The 19,995-nt window shown below is 48.2% G+C and overlaps 1 protein-coding gene across 10 annotated transcripts in view; it reads left to right on the top strand.

Annotated features, from left to right (window-relative positions):
• The window catches only part of ITSN1 (intersectin 1), a 177,139-nt gene that overhangs the window by 121,895 nt on the left and 35,249 nt on the right, over positions 1 to 19,995 (top strand). For 5 of the 10 annotated variants that reach the window (XM_054700299.1, XM_054700298.1, XM_054700300.1 and 2 more), the window contains 7 exons: positions 2,230 to 2,435; positions 3,186 to 3,268; positions 6,913 to 7,079; positions 10,082 to 10,127; positions 12,352 to 12,473; positions 14,235 to 14,352; positions 15,956 to 16,147. In XM_054700299.1, the coding sequence (XP_054556274.1) occupies positions 2,230 to 2,435; positions 3,186 to 3,268; positions 6,913 to 7,079; positions 10,082 to 10,127; positions 12,352 to 12,473; positions 14,235 to 14,352; positions 15,956 to 16,147 (934 nt within the window). Of the gene's footprint in view, positions 1 to 2,229; positions 2,436 to 3,185; positions 3,269 to 6,912; positions 7,080 to 10,081; positions 10,128 to 12,351; positions 12,474 to 14,234; positions 14,353 to 15,955; positions 16,148 to 16,548; positions 17,030 to 19,995 lie in introns of those variants that run through there. The other 5 variants (XM_054700302.1, XM_037524999.2, XM_054700303.1 and 2 more) reach the window with 3 other exon arrangements.

The following is a 19,995-nucleotide window of genomic DNA, read 5'->3' as shown; positions in this document are numbered from 1 at the left end:
GCAATGGGCACAGCCGGGCACGGGCACAGCCAGGCATGGGGCAATAAGCTACCCTACGTTCTGTCTGTCACTCAGAGCAACACCAGGGATAGATCGGATGACATTTCAAAGCAGCTCTCTGAGGAAAGTCTACTTTACAGATGTGGAAACCAAGGCCTAGAGAAATTCAACAATTGCCCAAGGTCACAAAATTATCAAGGGACACATTTGAGATTCAGACTTGGAGCCCATGTTCTGACTGACCCAGGTTGGGTTATTCAGGCACATCCGTGTGGGAAGATGGTTGAGACGGGCAGGATTTCTCAGGGCGAGAGACTCTGAAATACCAGTGGGGGCCCAGTGGAAGTGTCTCACCCTCACGTCCATTCTTGGTAGAAAAATAAATGGAATGGCCAAGAGGTTGGAAGCACAGAAGCCCAAAAGACCTGTGAGCACCAGGTGTGGGTGCCCCGCTAGTGGGCGGGGGGATGGAAGGCCAAGACCATCTGTGCCGGCAGCCTCCTGAGTCCCAGGACTTGAGGGGGTGTAGAGTCCAAATGAAAGGCACCAGGGATGCTGTAGGCTCAAGAAGGTGAGAACCGCAGAGGCCAGAATTCAGAAATGATCACCATGGATGCTGAAGCTGTTTGACCCACCTTAAGTTCTTTTGTCAGGCGTCACCATAATTCAATGTCAATATGCAAATGCCTCCTACAGGCAAGTACAAGTGGTTCCTGAACTGTGTTGGGGCATTAGTCTCGCCTCCTGTTCACGTACCAACAGGACTGAACGTTGACATTGTTGTACTTTTTAGCAATGTTTTAAGATATAGGAATGGTTTTATGTTACAGCTTTTGGAAAAATAATAAATGCTTCCTCCTGCCTTTCCAGCCTCTGTTCCTCCTTCATCCCTCCGTGAGCCTAGGCTACACTCACCCCTGGATTGCGCTCCTCCTCCTGGATCCTTGGCCTGTGCTGTGCCCTCGGCCTGGCGTGCCCTTCCTCCGAAGCCTTAGCTACCAAAACCTCCCTCGTCCTTCAAGGCCCAACCCATATGCTGCCTCCGCTGTGCAGTTGTCCCCATCGCCCTTGGGCAGAGCTAACCCCTCTTTTCTCTCTGTCCCCAGAGTGCCTGGGGGGGACCTCTTCTTGGTGTATTTCATTCTGCTGGGTGGTAGACATGGCTGTCTGGATCTCTTTCTTCCCCATGAATTGTGATCTTTGCTACTAATAGCAGACAGTTGCATTTTCTAATCCTTTATGTTTAATAATAAAGTGTCTTATCCAAGTGATTTTGGGGAGATAGAGATGGTGTTTTCTTCATCTCTCGTGACCCCCCAGTGCCTTGCACGTAGATGTACAGTCAGTGTTGCCAAGTAAACCCCTGTCTTTCTGAAAAGGAACTGGACACAGTCCAATCCGGGCATAGTTCGTTTTCCTTTGAGGTGTCTTAAGATTTCTGCTCCAGTATTAATCTTCCACTGAGCTTCCAGATCAGATTGGAAACAGGCAGTGTGTGTGGGGTGGGGGGGCCCTGGTAACTTGGGCATTAAAGGAACCGGGTGCTGGAGTCAGTGTGACCTCCTGGCTGGTTTCTATGGGGAGTTCTGGGCGGCCCTGTTCTCAGACTGGCAGGCTTTCACCTCTGCCTGCGGAAATACACCTGACCCTTCAGCAGCTGGGCTTGGAGGGCACAGGTCTTCTTCCATGCAGGTTTTTGTCAGTTAATATATTGGAAATTTTTTTTTTTTTGAGATTGGCAACAATTTGAAAAAACTTGCAAACTGCATGACCTAGAAATACCCTCCAAATTAAAAGCTACCTTTATCCTGAATGCATAAAATACATGCAGCTAAATCTATTTTATCATTTCCTACCTTAAAAAACACACCTCTATTATAAAAAGTTCAAATTTATCAAAACGCACCCTGCTACTGTGAGGTTGTACGCACTGGCATCTGCCGTGGACAGAAGTGTAAACAGCCCAGCAGCCAGGCCTCCAGTCACCCGCAGCCTGTCAGCAGTTAAGTTCTTGCAGAAGCAAAGGTTGTACGTGGGTTTTCCACGGCTTGGGACTGGGGCCCTTCACTTCCCTGTGGGTCAAGGGTCAATTGTCGACAGTTGTGGAGCACATTGGCCCCTGCTGTCACAGGCCCCGCTGCGGTGTGCATGCGCGTGCGTGTTAGAGAGGACGTGCCCCCGTTTGTGCCCCTCGAAGTAACGCAAGGTCGTTTGTGTTATTCCCACAAGGGTGAGAAGGTGGAGGGGCTACAAGCACAAGCGCTGTATCCCTGGAGAGCCAAAAAAGACAACCATTTAAATTTTAACAAAAATGATGTCATCACCGTGCTGGAACAGCAAGACATGTGGTGGTTTGGAGAAGTTCAAGGTCAGAAGGGTTGGTTCCCCAAGTCTTACGTGAAACTCATATCAGGGCCCATAAGGAAATCAACCAGGTATTTTTGCATTTATCTGCTTCTATGAGATGAGAATGCTGTTACGCATTAGATGATTGTTTGCTCTAATTAAGATTCGCAGACAGGAGCTGCAGATTATTCCGTTGTCTGCAAAATTTAGTGTAGCAGGTCAGCAAGAAGGGAGCCGCTTACAGACCCAAATGATCATTTTTTCTTCCCTGGGGGAAGTCTCTCGGTGTGGGTTTTTTTTTTTTTTTTTCATTGGCTTTGCAAGAGAGAATCCCACTTGAGACCTGGAACACTCTTGTGGGTTTATTGGTGATTATGCCGTTCTTCATGCTTAGCCCCCAGTACTGTGCCAGGAATTTAGAAGCCCAGAGCAACTGGGGAAACAATCAGAAGAAGGAATTATCTTTTTCATTAGGGACTGTTACACATGGCACCTTAACTAGGTGGTTGTGTAATTACCCCAACGTGTTCGAAACACATTATGAACCTTACGAAGGTACCAACGGCAGGAACACTGATGAGCATCCATCAGTCATGCTTTGAAACAGATCAGCCCTTAGGCTGTGTACCCAGCATCGTGAGGTCTGAAAACAGGAATGTGAGCTTAGAATCACCCTTCTCGCACCTCATTGTCCATTTCAGCTTAGCCAAGGGCAGCTATTTCAGCTGTAGATGGTTTAAAATTTTAAATGTTAAACCGTTTTAAAAGTGAAAAATCAATGTCGGCTGTACTATTTAAGATAAAAATTAAAATGCTTCCTCCCCTTCCCTTTCTTTCAGCATGGATTCTGGCTCCTCAGAAAGTCCTGCTAGTGTAAAGAGAGTAGCTTCCCCAGCAGCCAAGCCAGCTGTTTCCGGAGAAGGTGAGAACCTGAGTCCAACTGTGTTCTTTGCACGGGGCGAGCAGGGATGAACTAGGCAAGGTGAATGCTGGACCAAGATCAGATTTCATTTTAAAAGCGACTGCATCAATTTAGCTTCAGGATACTAAGCTGTAAGGTAAAATGAAAATTGAGCTCTTTACAAAATCAAAGTACTTTGAGGAGACTTTCAAAATACTGTCACATAGATCGATTTTAAAAACTGAATTTTCCAGTAGTTGATTATGCACCCTTTGACTTATCAAAGAGGCCCATTGACGTCACTGGGGATCCAGTTTTCTGAACCTCTTCATAGCTAATTGTGGACACTGCTTTCCCTAACATCACCTATTCTTCTCTGAGTTACAGATAAGTGCTTTGTTTCAAAACCATAACCACACAGTCTCGAAAAGCTGCCACAGCAGCCTTGGTGCCATCTGCACAGCCCAAACGAAGCAGAAGTTCAGTTCCTGTGTTCCCAATAAATACCCTAAGCAGATTATTTAGACCTGCAAATTTCATTTTGAGTGTTTGTGACACAATTAATTGCTTTATTTCCTGGACTTTATGTTGTATCATGGTCCCAAGGACTATATCCTGATATATGGCATGGATTTAAAAATGAACAAACCCACATCATTCCTGCTCTAACGGTGGGAATTTCTGTCTTTTCTCCATTCACTTGAGTCTTTATAACACTAGGAGCAGAGCGCTGCCAGGGGCAGACAGGCTTTGCTGGAGAAGTCTGAGCAGTGTTTGTAGCTAGCAGATGGCCACCCAATTATATAGTAAGTTTTCATGGGTTCCTTGAATAAACTATGTGAACAGAGAATGTTTTATTTAATTTGTGTGCCATTATGAGATGGTTGCATTCTTAAGAAACCTTGCCTCCTGAGAAAGAAAAACATTAGAACCGTTTCCCTGCATGGATACATCAAGGATTAAGATATAATGGTATTTCAGACTCGCAAAGTTACTTTTTCAAGAGGAATTTTAGAAAGTAAAAAAAAAATTTTTTAGTTTATCGGTGTATCTCTAAAACCTTGTCCTCACTAAACAGATCTAGCATTTTATTGCATGCAGAGTTTGCTCTTACGCCCCCCCCCCAACTAATCTTTAGCTTAGCTATTCATGCTTTCTTATTTTAATGACTTTTGTATCCTCTGCTAGGAGAACAAGGCAAAAAGCACCTTTAAAAACAGCACCTGCATTCTGTCGCATAAGGCAAATTATGAGCTCTCCCCGCCCCAAAATTCAGTTCAGCTCATTGGAAGGGTGTGTGTGTGTGTGTATGTGTGTGTAAGGGGCTGTTCTTGTTTCCCTTTGGCCTCGTCTCCTGGTTATTGACAGGCTGAAAGCAGTGAGCAATCTCCTCTAACAGCAGGGCTGATGAGTATTGATTTGTTTGGAAATATATACAGGGGCCTCAACATTTGAGGCCCCATAAATAGATCACAGGTGACCCACACACATCCTTAAAACGGGACCACAAAAGAGAGTTAAATTCTAGTTTTAGTGGACATTTATTCCATCCATTTTGAAATGACTCAGCGTTAGAAATATTAGGAAAGATAACTGGCTTTCCCAAGCACTGTGGGGAGGACATTGGCATTTGGAATTCTGAGAAAAGCTGTTGGCAGCTATTGAGCTGCTTATTAATACTGTGTTAGGCACAATCAAGGTTAAAATTAGACCATAAATGAAATTAAAGGTTAAATAGGCAGCTCTTCAAGCCTACGCTTGGGCCCAGCCAGTGCCCTCTGTTAAATGTCCTGTGAAGGGGGTCTGAGGGGTGTGGGGTCCCCTGTATCCCCCCTCCCATCTTTGGGAATCACTGGATCCCGCGCTGGCCTCGCAGAGCTGTGTGCCCAGCAGGGCAAGTCCAGTTGCAGCCTTTCCAGTCCCCTGTGATCTTATTCTGCAGGCATAAGTTCAGCCAGAGTTCATGCTTCTGAAGTTTCTTAAGTATTTTGAAAGTTACTTCGAACTTTGGATTCATTTTAAAGACAGTAGCTTTAAAGTGTAGGAAATCTCAGGGCAAGTTTGAATTGCCGAGGACCCTGTCTTAAATGGCCAAACATGAGCTTGGGAACCAGTGAAAAGGGAACAGTGAAAAGGGAAGGGTCGGAAGATTGAGAAATCAGGAAAAGGGATATATTCACAGGAGTGTCCTTGTGAAAGTGCCCGACTCTGTTTTCCTTGTGTGGGAACTCAGTTTCCAGTTTTAACTGTGAAGGTGTGTGTTACTAGCGGCACAGGGCAAAGACAGAGAGGCTTCTGTCCTCCCTGACCCACTGGATCACGCTGTGTTTGGTGTGGGTTCCAGCACTGTCCCTGTGGTTAGTCACAGTGGCCTCAGCCTGGGGGTCAGCACCCCCAGAGGTGACACAGCCCCACAGGGAGTCCCTCACATTATCGTGTTGCCCACTAGCGTGAGTGTTGGTGGGTGTGTGTGTGTGTGTGTGCGTGTGCGTGCGTGTGTGTGTTTGTATGTATGTTTATTTTAGCTTTTGTTAGGCCTCCTGCAGAGGCTCCTGTAATTAACCAAAGGATCTCTTCCTTCTACATTTCAGCCCTAACTAACATTAGACTCTGCATGGAAGGACTATTCTCTGAAGTTTTAATGAAAAACACACATAAAAATGAACTTTTTGGGTCAATGGAGATTTATTTAAAATTTCTTTAAAAAAAAAAAACATATAAAAGGCTTAAGATAAAAATGGAGGGAAATCTTTTATCCCAGTGTCTAGTGATCTTGCCGGAAGTATGGTATGGTTCTAAGCCTTAGTACAAACAGCTGTTTATAATGAGAAAGAAAGATTTCCTCTGGAATGTACACCCTCCACATGCAAGACAGCAAAGAACATCAGTTCTTATCCTTTGAGATCAAATTGCATGAAAAATATGAGAGACTGATTTGTCATCTCAACTTGTTCAGAAAGACTTGGTCATTTTCTGGGATGCGGTGAACTCTGCCTTCCTCCTCAGTCCACTCTACCTGTTCATGCCCTTGAATGACAAGGAGATACCTGTTTTTAACTAAAGAATGTATATTTTATTTTGTGTTCTAGTAACTTCCTGCCATCTGTGCATGTGGCGCAATAGGACATGAGTTTGCACTCAGGCACTTGAGTTGTGCGGAATATGGCTGCTTTAATGTGCAGAAGGATTTACTAGAGCTTAAAGTTTCCTAAAACTGTGAGTTGGTGCTCTCAAAACTGACACACAGGTATTTGATCTGCACCAAAAGCCTGCCTGTAAGTGCATCTGCATCTAGCCCAGAGCTCAACCTGCCATCGCTACTCAGTAACTGGGAGTTAAAAGTAAACATAAACAGCATTTTTATTTAAAAAGGAAGCCCTGATGGGAAGCACAGATGTCTGTCGGTGCTCAGTGTTGGGGTTCTGTTCTGATGCCTGGTCTTCCCAGGAATGGTGTCCCTGCCTGCAGTGACTGAATTTTTATGTGCAGTTGGGGAATTTGGAGCCCAGCTGTTCCCCAACCCTGTATTTTATCCGCGACTAGCCTTTCTCTTGAATAGATCTGATCCTAACTTCCTTATTCATAAATTTGCTTTTGCAAAAAGCTGTCTGGGAATTCTGTAAACAATCAAGCTCTCTCCATATCTCAATATTTCTCCCCACCAGAGTTTATTGCCATGTACACTTACGAGAGTTCTGAGCAAGGCGATTTAACCTTTCAGCAAGGGGATGTGATTTTGGTTACCAAGAAAGATGGTGACTGGTGGACAGGAACGGTGGGCGACAAGTCCGGAGTCTTCCCTTCTAACTATGTGAGGCTTAAAGATTCAGAGGTAAACCCACATTAACTGTCTCCTTTCCCTCTTTGTCCAGTGATTCCCTTTGTGGGGAGTCACAGTATCTGAAGGTGGAATACTTCGTTGGGTTTTGCTAAGTTCTGGAATGTGACAGCGAATATAGTATGACCTGTAATTGTTTGCACTTGTCATTCGGTGCTACAGGGTGAGCCTGGACGTCCACCCCGTCCAGCCCCCCCGCCCACCACCACCAGGAGACCTCCCTGGGGCCACGTGGAGGCTCCTGCATGTAACTGCCTTACGATTTGGGACAAACTTCCTTGATTCAGTCCTCCTGGTCGCTGATTTGAGATACCCCATGATAGGACCAGTGTGAGATTGTGCCCATGTTAACAAAAGTGTTTTGATAATACTGGCTTCTGCATATCGGGTAGTAGAGTGTTTTGGAAATTTATACTTTTGCCAACATCATAGGAAGACTCAAAGAGATAAGGCACATTTGACCAGGCCTTAGGAGCTCTGTTACTAGGGACTAAATTTGCCCTAAATGCTATTATCTGTATAAACTGGAAACAACCCCCATTGTAATAAATGGGGGGCTAAAATATCATTTGCAAGGTTAATGAAAGGGGATAGTTGGGCCTGCCCAAGTATGGTCTGCCCTGGCCAATTTCAAGGTAGTGGGGAAGTTCAGGCTGTCAATGTAATCATTTAACAGAGCCATTGCCCGTATATAAACCTGCAATAGGAATTGGCTTTTTTTTTTTTTTTTTTTTTTTTTGGTAAAGCGTAGGTAATCAACTCTAGTTATTGTCTTTATTCTCATACCTCCTGGCAGAGAGGAGAGGCAGGTAACAAGGACCCAAGGAGGTGTAGTCTTCCTGTGTAGTCAGGTGGATAAGCTCTCATGCACTCTCCTTTAAATGCCAGGCAGAGGGTGTTGGGCCCATCTGCAAAGCCGAGGCCTGCAGACTTGTTGTTGGTGCCACTGGCTGGTGCTGCTGGCGTTCCCCGTTCTACCCTGGCTTCTCCCCTGTCCTGCCTAGGGACTGTTGTATTTGCTGGGTTTGTTTTTCTAGGGAGTGTCATTTTGGGTGGTGGCTTTTCTTTTTGCTTGCTGTGTTCTGGGGAGCAGCTCTCCGAGATCCCCTGGAGGGATTTGCTGTAAGTCTGCCTGCCTTGGGAATCTAGCGGGAAGAAAGTCCTTTGTCCTGGGGAGATCTCTGCAGACCTGGGGAGGGAAAAAATGAAGCTCCTGTCCTGCCAGTCAGTCGGAGCCTGATGGGGGTGAGGGAAAATTACACTCGATGTTTACTGCTGTGCACAAGCCATGCTTAAAGTGACTTTTACCTTTTGGATCAGTTAAAACCCCAAAATTATTGCTTACAGTATATTTTAATAATTTATAGCTCCCTACTAAAAACATCCCAAGTCTTTAAGTTAAAAAAAAAAAATACACTGACTTTTTTGTGAACTTAAACTGTGTTGTAAGGTGATTTCTTAACCACAGTCTTAAATTATTAGCCACAGAGCTAGCAGTGCTAAAGGTTTTGGACAAACATTCAGCTACATTATTTCATAATAATGAAGAAAAAGAAGTCTCCTCTTTCCTCCTACTTGGACATAGAAATCAAGGAAAATATCCTGTGAAATTTATAAACCTAACCCAGCCTCAGATACAGGATTGCCCTGCGGGCTTGGGAGAGGTTGTCCAGTCCTCGATACTTCTATGAGAAGGGCTGGCTCTTAGCCTGGGGCAGCTTTTCTACTATATTTCTGAGGGGTGCTGGGCCAGATCTGGTCTTCCCAGGAGGTCTTAGCTTGTAGTGCTGGCTGTGGCATTTAAAAGGGAGCATACTGAAGCTTCTCGATTGCCAGTTGCTTTGTTCTTTTCATGGAATACAGGGAGTGTATTGCTAGCTTGCACTGGGAAAGTCACAGATCAGCTGGAATCTTCTTTCATTGGTATTCCTTTATTTTGATACACAGCCTATAAAAATAACAAGGAGATTTGTATTGTGCAGCTCTGTTTGTATAATACAGAAATCATGCTCCGAGTCAAAATTTTAACTCAGACTTTCCCTGATAAATGGTTATTAAATTTCAATAACCAAAACAAAAGAACTCTGATAAGTTGTGTTCCTGGTAGATAAATTACATGCTTTTATTCTTACAGCACTCTCATTTAGTTTATTAAGCTTTTGGCTTTGTTTTCATTGGAATGCTTCATTTACTGCAAGATGGGGACTCATGGGTGAAAATTAATTTAGAAGAAAGCACTTTGTAACGACAGACGAGTCTGGCCCCTGTCCTGACTCTCAAGGTCTCTGTTGATTTACCAGCTGGTTTAAAATTTCACGTGTGTCCATGAGAAGAATTCAAGCCCAGGGGTTCTGGAAGCTCTTCATAGTTGGGGGAAAATATGGTCTGCTCTTGTGTGATGCTCCCAGCCTGGGTGGAAGTCGAGCCATTTCAGTGTCTCAACACTGTAGAGTTGGGTGAAGCAGACTCTTCAGGTAGAGGGTGAGTGAGGGGGAAGGGTGCTGGAATCGTCACTGTCCTATTGCAGTCTCTGAAAAGAAAAAAGTGCTAAAGCCAGTGTAGAAAAATACTACTATTTTAATGTATCAAAATCTCTGGGTATTGCAGTCTGCACTTTCTGTGTGTGTGAACCAGTCCCTGATGAACCATTTGGACATAAGGCATCAGCTTAGCGTTTAGGACGGAGACTCATTTGTCCCAGGGTGCACCCAGCTGGATCTGACCGGGGCAGAGGCTGCCTGGGTCCTGCAGTGCCATATACTTGGCTACTTTGCCTCCATGGAAGAGAGTCCAAGCTATATGTGTTCAGTACTTATTTGTCCCTTGTTTTCCTGCTCGACACCCTCATGCCGGGAGATACGATGTGACTGTGTTTGCCCAGAACGAGAAGGGGGATGTAGGGGCTCCAGCGGGTTTGTGTCATCGTTGATCGTTTTTTTAAGTTGCATGACCAAAACTCTGCAGTATGCAAATGAGACCTTTTGCTCTGTTTTAAGGGCTCTGGAACTGCTGGGAAAACAGGGAGTTTAGGAAAAAAACCTGGTAAGTTACAAACCCTGATGCTTGTTTTTCTCAATGTTTTGAATGTAATTGCTAGATGCTCCCAATCTTTGTTTATCAAGACCTGAAGCCTAAGAAAAGAAAAACAGCATATGAGTCTTTGCTAAGAGCAGTTGGAGGAGAGCCTTTCCTTGGGTCCGCTCTGATGTGTACACGGCGATGAAACCTGGCTGTCACTTCACCACAGGGAGCAGGGACACCACCAGACAGAGCTCTCTTGGTTGTGAGGAGGTGGTTCAGATGGTGGGGCACTGTAATGCCTGGAGCTGTCAGCTTTGGGTTCGGCGGCTATGTTAAGTTCAGGAAGCTCTGACAGCACATTCCATTTGGGACAGAAATAATGGAGGTGACTCAGGAGCAACAGCTCTAACCAGCGTGTGGGCCCCGGAAATATAGACGCCTTTGGGTGGTTTTCCTCAGGTGCACATTGACGGGATAAGATTATAGTCATCCCTCTGAATTCAGAGTGCCTTATTTTATTTAAACAAAACCACATTTTCTCTAAGTAGCAGCCTGGAAGGAGCAAGCAGATGTGGAAGGGTAGGGTCGCGGTGGGCTGTTGTCTACTCGGTGGTGGCAGCTCTGTTCCTCTTACAGCCTTAGGAGACTGCATCTTGGAAGAGGACTCGCCACCACCTGAGGGGTTTGTGTCTCTGTGGTGCTGAAATAGGTTTCCAGGTTGATGTGGGATTTTAGTCAGACTCAAGGCTGGATGGCCTGGGTCAGATCTCTGCTTTAACTGGGAGCAGTCAACGTTTTGAATTGTCATTCAGAAGGGCCCAGGTGGACTTGAGTGAAAAACCAGCAAGCAGCTCAGAAACACAAAAGGCAGAGAAGAAGCCCCGGGCAGATCACCGGCCAGGGGTGCTGGTCTAGAGGAGCAGGAACGTTGGAGGCCGAATAAGACACTAATTTGGACTTTGTTTCTCCACACGGAAACGCTTGGGATCTAGAACTAGTCCTCGGTGTGCAGGGAGGACTCTTCTTCCTAGCTGGGCAGGGCCGGGGTGTATGTGAACTGGATCTTTCTTGCTTCCCTCAGCTTGTGGAGCACATGGCGCTCCTAGCTGGGCAGCCACTGCTCACAGAGCAGGGTGATGGGGCTTGCTGATGGGCCTCTTAGAGAATTAGGAAATACTGTCAGAAGATGAAGCTTATACCTTTCCTTCCTGCCTTCCGTCTTCCTTCCCTTCTCCCTCTTTCCCTCCCTCCCTGCAGTCCTAATTTTGTCCTCTCTCAAGAACCACTGATGGGGAGACAGTGTAGAACAGAACAGTTTGCTCTGTGTTGCTCCTGGAAGTGCAGGAGCGGCCACCCCAGATATGTCAGGGTCAGTCAGAGAAGGATTTTGTCTTTTCATACTCGACCTCCGGTGCCAGTAGAAATGCCCTTTTCAGAGCCTGGTCTGTGGTACTGCTGGTATTTTCCCGTGAGATTTTTAACATTCAAGAAAAGTGCAGAACTGTTTATATCTTTTCCTGTGCTGAATGGTGGTTTTTGTTGTTGGGTTGTGGGTTTTTTTTTTTTTTTTTTTTGGTATAAAATTCCCTGCTTAACCCCAGGTTCCTCCTCTAACTTGAAATAAAAAGACACAAACGTGCACCGGTCTGATTTCTACCCAATATTCAGGCGTCAGCCTCCAATTGTGAGCCGCCCAGAAAATGGCCTAGGGCAGCGGGGCTGTGGGAAGCGAGATACAAAAGTCAGGTGGTGCCTTCTCCGGCTGCTTCTGGAGCAGAATTTCTCTTTACTGTACTTGCGGGTGGGAAGCTTCACGTGACTCCATTACTCATGTAACCGACACCGAGTGTTACTGTGTGGCCAGCACCGTGCTGGGGGCAGAGGGAATGCAGGGGGCCCGGGTCTTGGCATCAGGGTGTTCACGGTATTTGTAGCAGGGCCTGTGACCAGGGTGGGAAGCACACTGGGGGGAAGGAGGAGCACTTCATGGAGGGAAGCTGGTAAGTAAATCGGTTCTGAGAGATGAGGGAGTCCTTAAGCAGACTGGGTGGCACCCTGAGATCGGCCACATCCTGGAAGCCGGGTGGGGGTGGGGGCAGCCATGAGCCTTACTCAATTAGCAGAAAACCAGCCCAGGCCAGCCACTCTGAGGATGTTCATCTGTGAGCCAGGGAGTAGCTGAGTCTCCTTGGGGCCACCTCCTCCCGACGTGACCACGCCTGTGATGTTTGCTCTTGTTTTTCAGAAATCGCGCAGGTCATTGCCTCCTATACCGCCACCGGCCCCGAGCAGCTGACCCTGGCCCCTGGTCAGCTGATTTTGATCCGAAAAAAGAACCCAGGTGGATGGTGGGAAGGAGAGCTGCAAGTTAGTGTCTTTTTCATTTGTTGAGTAGTCTGTGTCCTGATTTGAATCTGCAAAACCTCAGAGGGACAGTGTTTGCAAAGTCAAGGAACTGCACGTGGCCTGAGTCCGGTGTTTGGATGGCATGAGATTCTGCGTGATCTGACCCTGTATGATTCCTAAGCTGCAGACAGCAGGTCGCAGGCCTTTGGGAGCTACAGATTCTTCTGAAGGTTGATCTGAATCTGTTCCTAAGTCAGAAATGCATGTCGGGACAGTGCTGCCCGCCCGAGTCTCCCATACATGGCATGGACCCCGCGCTGTCAGTCAATGGCTTTGTGAGACGTGGTGCAAGAGCAGATGGTTGTTTCCAAAGCCACATCTGTACATCCAGTGTTTTTCCTCCCTGTGTGTGCGCACTTGTATACGCTTAGTTTACCCTTTGTGGAGGCCAGCCTTGGACAAAGAGGGGCAGGCCTATATGGTGGTGAGTGGGAGCAGCACAGCCCCTTGCTACGCACACAGGGCAGCCAGCTCAGAAGGATGGTGCCAGCCGTGTGGGTGCGAGCCGTGCAGGTGTTGAGTTGCTGTGCGTGTGAGAGCTTCTGATGCTTTGCACAGTTTCTCTCATTGTAGATAAGGTTGCCGTGAGCTCTGTGTGCCGGCCTGCAGAAAGTGCAGGGGTGGCGAATAGTCTCAATGAACATGGGGGATCTTGTGAATGGGTGGCTACAATCATTGGCAAATTCACTGTGAAAATAAAAGCTTCACACCTTGAGCCCAGCGTGTGAAGTCTGAGCCCACATGGAGAGTGACAGTGGATCTGTAGTCTCCGGGTCACCCGGGGTGGCTACTGGGCAGACTGGCAGGGGAGAGGCCAGAGGCAGGTGGCACAAGTTTCCTTTGTTTTATTCCTTTTAGGGTAGGTGATGATGCTCCTGGCTTAACATTCAAGTTACAAAAGGGGATACAGATGCTTCTTCCCACCCTGTCACCAAAAGCAACTGTTTTTGTGAGGGCCTTGTTTCTAGAGGTTGTGCAGGCATGTGTGTGCAGGCACACGTGTGAGCTATTCCAAGTTCTCTGTTGCTGTGCCATGCAGGTCAGTCATGGCCTTCTCTCGATCCCCACACAGCCTCCCCAGTCCTGGGAATTGTCCCATAGTCGTCAGTCTTGACTCTGCAGTTTCAAGTTCCTCCGTGCCATGTACAGTTGATTGCCAACAACTGGCCTGTAGTCACTCAGTAAATGAGTCTTGTTTCAAATTAGGTGGCAGTGAAGGAGAAGGGGATGAATGAAAAATGTGGTGGTAGCCACCCCACAGGCCCTTTGGTTTTGGGGAACACTGTGAAGTTGAGACTCCTGTTCTCAGTACACTTGCATGCTTGTTATTGTGTTTTTCTGATTGTTATAAGAATAATGGAGACGAGTGTGAATCTCGATGGCCACTAACTGGCCTGTAACCTTGGGACTGGCTGTTGACTCTCTTTAGCCTCACTTTCTGCATCTGGGAAGTGGGAGCCATGAGAGTATTATCTTTCTGGAATTGTGGTGAAAAATACACATATGTGCTTAGCACAGGGCCTGGCTCATAGAGCGCTCGGTAAATGTTGATTATCATGTTAACCGCTGTTGTTATTGTTACGTTATTAGTCCAGAGCCTGCTGTGGAGGCCTTCTGCTTTGCAGTTGTACATAAGCTCCATGAAGTGCTCTGTGACAATGCAAGCTGTCCTGTGAGAACATGGACGCTGTAAACATTTTGATGTGATTATTTTCTTACTAGGCACGTGGAAAAAAGCGCCAGATAGGCTGGTTCCCGGCTAATTACGTAAAACTTCTAAGCCCTGGGACGAGCAAAATTACTCCAACGGAGCCAGCCAAGCCCACGGCGTTCCCAGCAGGTAGGCAGCCCGCAGTCTGCATTCGGGAAGGGGCCGGCAGGGCACCTGGGTCTTCCCACTAGTCCCCTCTCGAAGAATCTTAGGTAGTCTTTTGCACTTGCTGTCAGGGGCTTTCGCACTTGTCAGGATGGACACCCCGCTCCTGGGGGGTGGAACATGGTTTTCAGAGGGCCCCGTAGCTACGCCGCCTCGCCTGGCCGGGCACAACAGGGCCCTTGTTGGACCGCTCCTCATAAAGGACTCAAGAATGCCGCAGCATTAAAGCCGGAGTTTTCTCTTGATTTCCTTCCAACTATTTAAATTGGGGCTTGGGCTAGGGGGCAAAGGGACAAAAAGGGATCCCTAAAAATAAATGGCTGGGGTTTCACTAGGTCAGGAGCTGGCGGCCAGGGCGGGGGAGTGGGGGGTGCTGTTGGTTGTCATGTGTGTCCCCCTGAAGACTGAAATACTCCCCTGACCTTCCCTGAGGACAGAGGGGCTTTGCGCAGGATGCTGCCCACCCTCCTAGAGATGTGGCGGGACCAGGCCCTGCAGCTGGGCCTGTGGGCCTGTTCTGACTGGACAGACCAAATTAGACACTTCAGTAGCATCTGAGCTGGGGGAAGGGAGGGGAGCAGAGTTCTGTTTTCAGTCTTCAGGCCCTCCATTCTTGGGTGGCATTTGTGGAAAATGCAGACTTTGCCGTCCAGGACCTCATGGTTTAAATATCTGGGCTGTCCCTCCCCAGTTGAAGTAAGGTTAAAATTTGGCAGCCTTCGCAAGAAATGAAAGGATTGGCAAACTGTGACTGATTCCCAGCCCCAGCTGGGCCTCTGCCGTGTGCAGGCAGACGGGTGGGCTGCCAGCTGGATCTGCTGTCCCTGGGGAGGCCTGGCAGTGGGGCCTCTGTTAGCGAGTCCAACTCCTTCAGCAGGTTGGTTGTACCCCGACGCCATCTCTGGCCCATAAATCGTTTGCTGAAGTGATTGAATTTGCTGGAGAGCTTGAAAAGTCTAGCTCTATGTATGCTCATTGGTTAGGGAAGATTATTAGGGTGCAGGCTGACTGTGCAGATGCATCTGGAATATGGACATGCCGGAACTGAGAACATTTTAACCTCGTAGATTCAAGGGGGAATGAGAAAAGAAAAATTGTTCTTGACGAAAAATTTCTTTCTTTGAGATAAAAACCTGAGACACAAAGATCCAGCAGAGTAAGATACTGATTTTACTTTTCACTGAGATCTGGAATTTGGGAGCACAGATAATAATTACCTTCCACCTTTAGGAAAAAAAGGGGGGCCCATTCTGGCTTGAGGTCCCAAGGTGCGTCTCTGCCCTGTGATGGCCAGTCTCAGAGTCGGCCTTTGAAAGGTCCCCCGGGTTCAGCTAGAAACCCTCCCGCCCGCAGCGCAGCCCTGACCACGGCTGACCCACACACGTGAGGAAGGGGAAGAGATGATAAAAACTAGAGCGGAGTGTGGCTTGTCCTGGATTTGAAGCCCCCCCTCTCCCTCTGCGGCCCCCACCCTCCCTGCAGAACCCACCAACGCGCCTCCCCTGACCTGTGCGCAGGCTCCCCCTCCCCTGGCCCGGGGCGAGACTCACCCACCCTGTCTCCGCAGTGTGCCAGGTGATCGGGATGTACGACTACACGGCCCAGAACGACGACGAGCTGGCCTTCAGCAAGGGTCAGCTCATCAACGTCCTCAACAAGGAGGACCCCGACTGGTGGAAGGGGGAGGCCAACGGACAAGTGGGGCTCTTCCCCTCCAACTACGTGAAGCTGACCACAGACATGGACCCCAGCCAGCAATGTAAGTGCCGCTGGTTCTGTTGCCTCTCCTCTTTGGTAGCGGACGGTGAAAGATGCAGCTTTGCCCCGATTCTGCCGAGCTTGGTTTGCAGAACTTAAGCCAGAGCGTTGCTGCACTCGCAACCGTCTCTTTGAAGACCTTCTGTAACGCAAGGTTTAGCTCGTGGGGTTGTCGTTGTTTTTAATTTTTCCTTTTTTCTTTTCATTCCTTCTGTAGCATGCCCCTCCCTCCCCCTCCCTCCCCCCGCCCCGCCCTCCCTCCCCCCACCTGTCCTTTTCCCTTTTTATTTTCTTTTTTAATCATTTTGGCACCATGCTGTTTACATGCCTGACTCATTTTCCTAGCTTGGATTTTGCTCATTGTTTTGTTTTGCTTATGTGTTGTTTTCCTCCTTTTTCTAGGAATCATATGTTGTCCATCCCCCCCTCAGACTTGAAAGTCCTCAAAGAGACCCACTATCCCATATCACTGCCCAGAGGGATGATGGGAGATGCAGCCTTGATCATGTGACTTCCAGCATGATCACCTACTGCCTTCTGAGTAGAAGAACCCACTGCAGAGCAGTTTACCTCATTTGACCTTAGTCGCATGTGATGGCAATGTCGAGTTACTACTTGCAGAGATAGAAGCAAAAATTACAAAAATACACAGGGTAGTGGGTCCTTTTGTGGCTTTCCTAGTGACTCAAATTGATTTCCCCCCACCTTTGCACAGGTGCTTTCAATAGTTTTAAAATTATTTTTAAATATATATATATATTTTAGCCTTTTAATAAAAAAAATGAATAAATAACTTCTTTGCTATTTTGGTTTTGCAAAAAGACCCACTATCAAGGAATGCTGCATGTGCTATTAAAAAAAAAAAAAATGTTCCAAATGTCCATAAATCTGAGACTCGATGTACTTTTTTCATTTTGTCCAGTGTTACCAACTAAATTGTGTAGTTTGGGTTTCCCGCGCCCGTTCTAGAAGTACAGAGGCGTTCAGTGAATCTGTTTAAAGACGTGTAGAACGAGCCCGATTAAATCGAAGGTGTTTTGTGCGTGTGTGTATCAGATGTACCTTGTCGAGCGTGTAATAACACATCCTGTACATAAGAAGCTAGTCCCCCCCGCGGCAACAGCTGTTACCTGTACGATGCTCCGCCCCATCGCGGCCCTTTTATTTTGCACGGTGACCTTGTAGCCACGTGAGAAAGCACCTGTGTTTTTGTTCAGTCTCAGATTTATCTGGTTGAGTTGGTGTTTTCTGTTTGGGGGTTTCAATTTTGCGTGTGTTCATACCATATCCCAGTAGACCCCGCCGCCGAGGCGGGGACGATCGACGACGTCTGCCATCTCTCTCGAGTCTCTGTTCCCCCAAGTGTTATTGCGGTTACTTTTCATGGAATGACATATTTTGAACAAGTGATTTTCTTGACAAGAAAGAATGTATAGAAGTCTCCCTGCAATTAATTTCCGATGTTTACATTTTTTAACTAGACTGTGGAATGTCTACAGACTGACACGAACCGGCGCTCACGGTCTGTGTGTGTCCTAGCTGTGTTGTGGTAGCCGGAGCCCCGTCTGTCTTGTCAACACTAGTTGCAGTCACTCAATAAAGACGCCCGTTGCTGCCGGCACGCAAGGCGGGGGCAGGGGAGGAAGCCTCGATGCGTCTAGCAGTTGTCCTAATGACTTCTTACCCCGGAGCTTCCTTCTGTCCCTCCTTGTCTCCCCGCGGAGCCCTGGGCTGGCGGGGGTGCAGCGCCCCCTGCTCACACCGTGCCGGGAGCGGGCGCCCCAGTGTTTTCATGGATCTGAATGTACCATATATAAATACATCGACCTGCGGCTTTAACAACTGTAATACAACCTTTTGGATTAGTCACGTGTATAGATAATTAAATTCTTCATATAAAAGTTAGACGGAAATGTCTCTGTGTCCTTGCTGTTGGAACCTGACAGTGGTGACGGGGCGCCAAAGAGACGCGGTCGGCGGGCGGCCTGCCACCGTGGGGGGCCACCGTGGGGTGGCGGCGACGGGGCGGGCGCGGCTTGAGCCAGACCGCATCCGATCCCGAGTCTTCTTTGAAACGGCCGCCCTGTCACCTGGCCACCCACCCTCCCATTCAGTGGGCGAACCGCGGCCCTTCTCCATGCTGGTTTGAAGCCTGGAACTGCCACGCTGCGTAGGGGGATGATCGCATCGGCTCTGGGTGTGTTATCGAGACTGAGGGGGGTGTGGCTCGAATCGGGGCACAGAATATTTTTCTGAAACATGTAATAAGGGTCTGTTGAATATCCCCAAGCTAAGGTGGGCTGGGATGGGCCATGCACATCCTCCATACGCTGGCTCTCCTTCCGTTTCTGCCTTGCGCCCCCCCAGTCTCATGGCTGCGGCCCTGAGAGGGAACCCGGGGTGCACGTCGATGAAGCTGGTAGCCATCTTGACCACGGCTGGCCTCTGTCCATGAACGTGGCTGATTGGTCCTCCCTGCCGATGAGTTGAAAAGTGATTTTCTTTGTCAGTTCAGCGCAGGTTTTTTCCCTTGGGGGGAGGAGGAGGGAACCACCAATCTGGGCCAGCCTGTCAGTCCTGGGGAGAGTGTGCGTCCCAGCCGGCCGAGGCAAGTCCTAATGGAAGGAACAAGCAGAAAAGCAGACCACTGCATGTAAGTCCCTGTGGTGTGTGGGGATGGGGTGCTGCAGGGAGGGTGTCCGAGAATACGCCGAGGAGAAAACGCTAAGTAGGCGCCAGGGGACGCTGGGAAGAGAAGTAGCTGTTTGAGGCAGGGATGCCAGGGCAGGCAGAGGCCTGGACGAGGGTGGAGAGATCTCATCACTTCCCCCGAGGCCCCCCTCGTGGAGCAACCATCGAGGCAACAAGCCCCCCTCTTGCCCAGGAGCCCCTCACCTGCAAAAACCAGTGTTTCTTCTCCAGCCTTGAGTTGGGCTGGAAGTCACACACTTGACAGGGTGGGTGATGGCTCATCTCGCCCTAACACCCTTTCTAGGTCACCCTTCCGGGCTCTCTTCTGGGTCTGTGAAGCTGACTCCGTTTGTGCCCCCAGGAAGCTCCTCTTTCCCCCCGACTCCATGTCCCCTTGATTGTAGAGTCGCCATCCCACCCAGTCTTTGACCAGAGGTTGTGCTGGCATCTGTGGGAAGAGGTCGGGGTGCTGCTACGCCCCCAACAATGCACAGGATAGCTCCCCACAACAAACAATGATCTGGCCACAGACTTGTCACCAGTACCAAGGTCGAGAAACCCCGGTGGCCGCCGTGGTCGTTCATCTGGTCACTCAGAGCCAAAAGGGGTCTCCCAGCCTCGTGGTCTGCTGAGTTTGCTGTTGAGCAAACTTAATCACTGATAAGCCCATACCTAGATCCGCCACTTAAAAAGTATGCCAGCATCTTGGTTTTATATTTTAAACATGACCTTGTTCTCCTTGATTACTCATACTTTGTAATTTGACACTAGCTTGACTACCTTAGTCAGGTTCTTGGAGAATTTAGTTAACAGGAGCTGACTGAAAGAGAGAGAAAGCATCTTCTAACGAAGTCGTGAAAGGAGACTAGGCATCTCCTTGGGCCCCAGAGTTTAAAGACAACAGGTGTTTTTTTCTTAGAGCTGTTTATTAAATAAAGATGGGTCATTAAATCATTTAATTTCACAATTGTTGATCTGTCTGCGACCCTGCTCGCAGCTGAACTTTGAGCACAGTCTTGCTCTGGGGGCATGTGAACAAGCACGGGGGAGATCCTCTCCACTTTGCAGCTCTGAATTGCTTACGAGGGCCAGCGGCCTCCCTGAGAGGCAGAGCAGGGCCTGGCGACGCAGGGACACAGGGCGGCTGCGTCTGCGTAG

The sequence above is a fragment of the Talpa occidentalis genome, unplaced genomic scaffold (genome assembly GCF_014898055.3).
Source record: "Talpa occidentalis isolate TD23 unplaced genomic scaffold, MPIMG_talOcc4v2.1 talOcc4.4, whole genome shotgun sequence".
Taxonomy (NCBI): Eukaryota; Metazoa; Chordata; class Mammalia; order Eulipotyphla; family Talpidae; genus Talpa; species Talpa occidentalis.
This window is presented reverse-complemented; position numbering and strand designations above follow the sequence as displayed.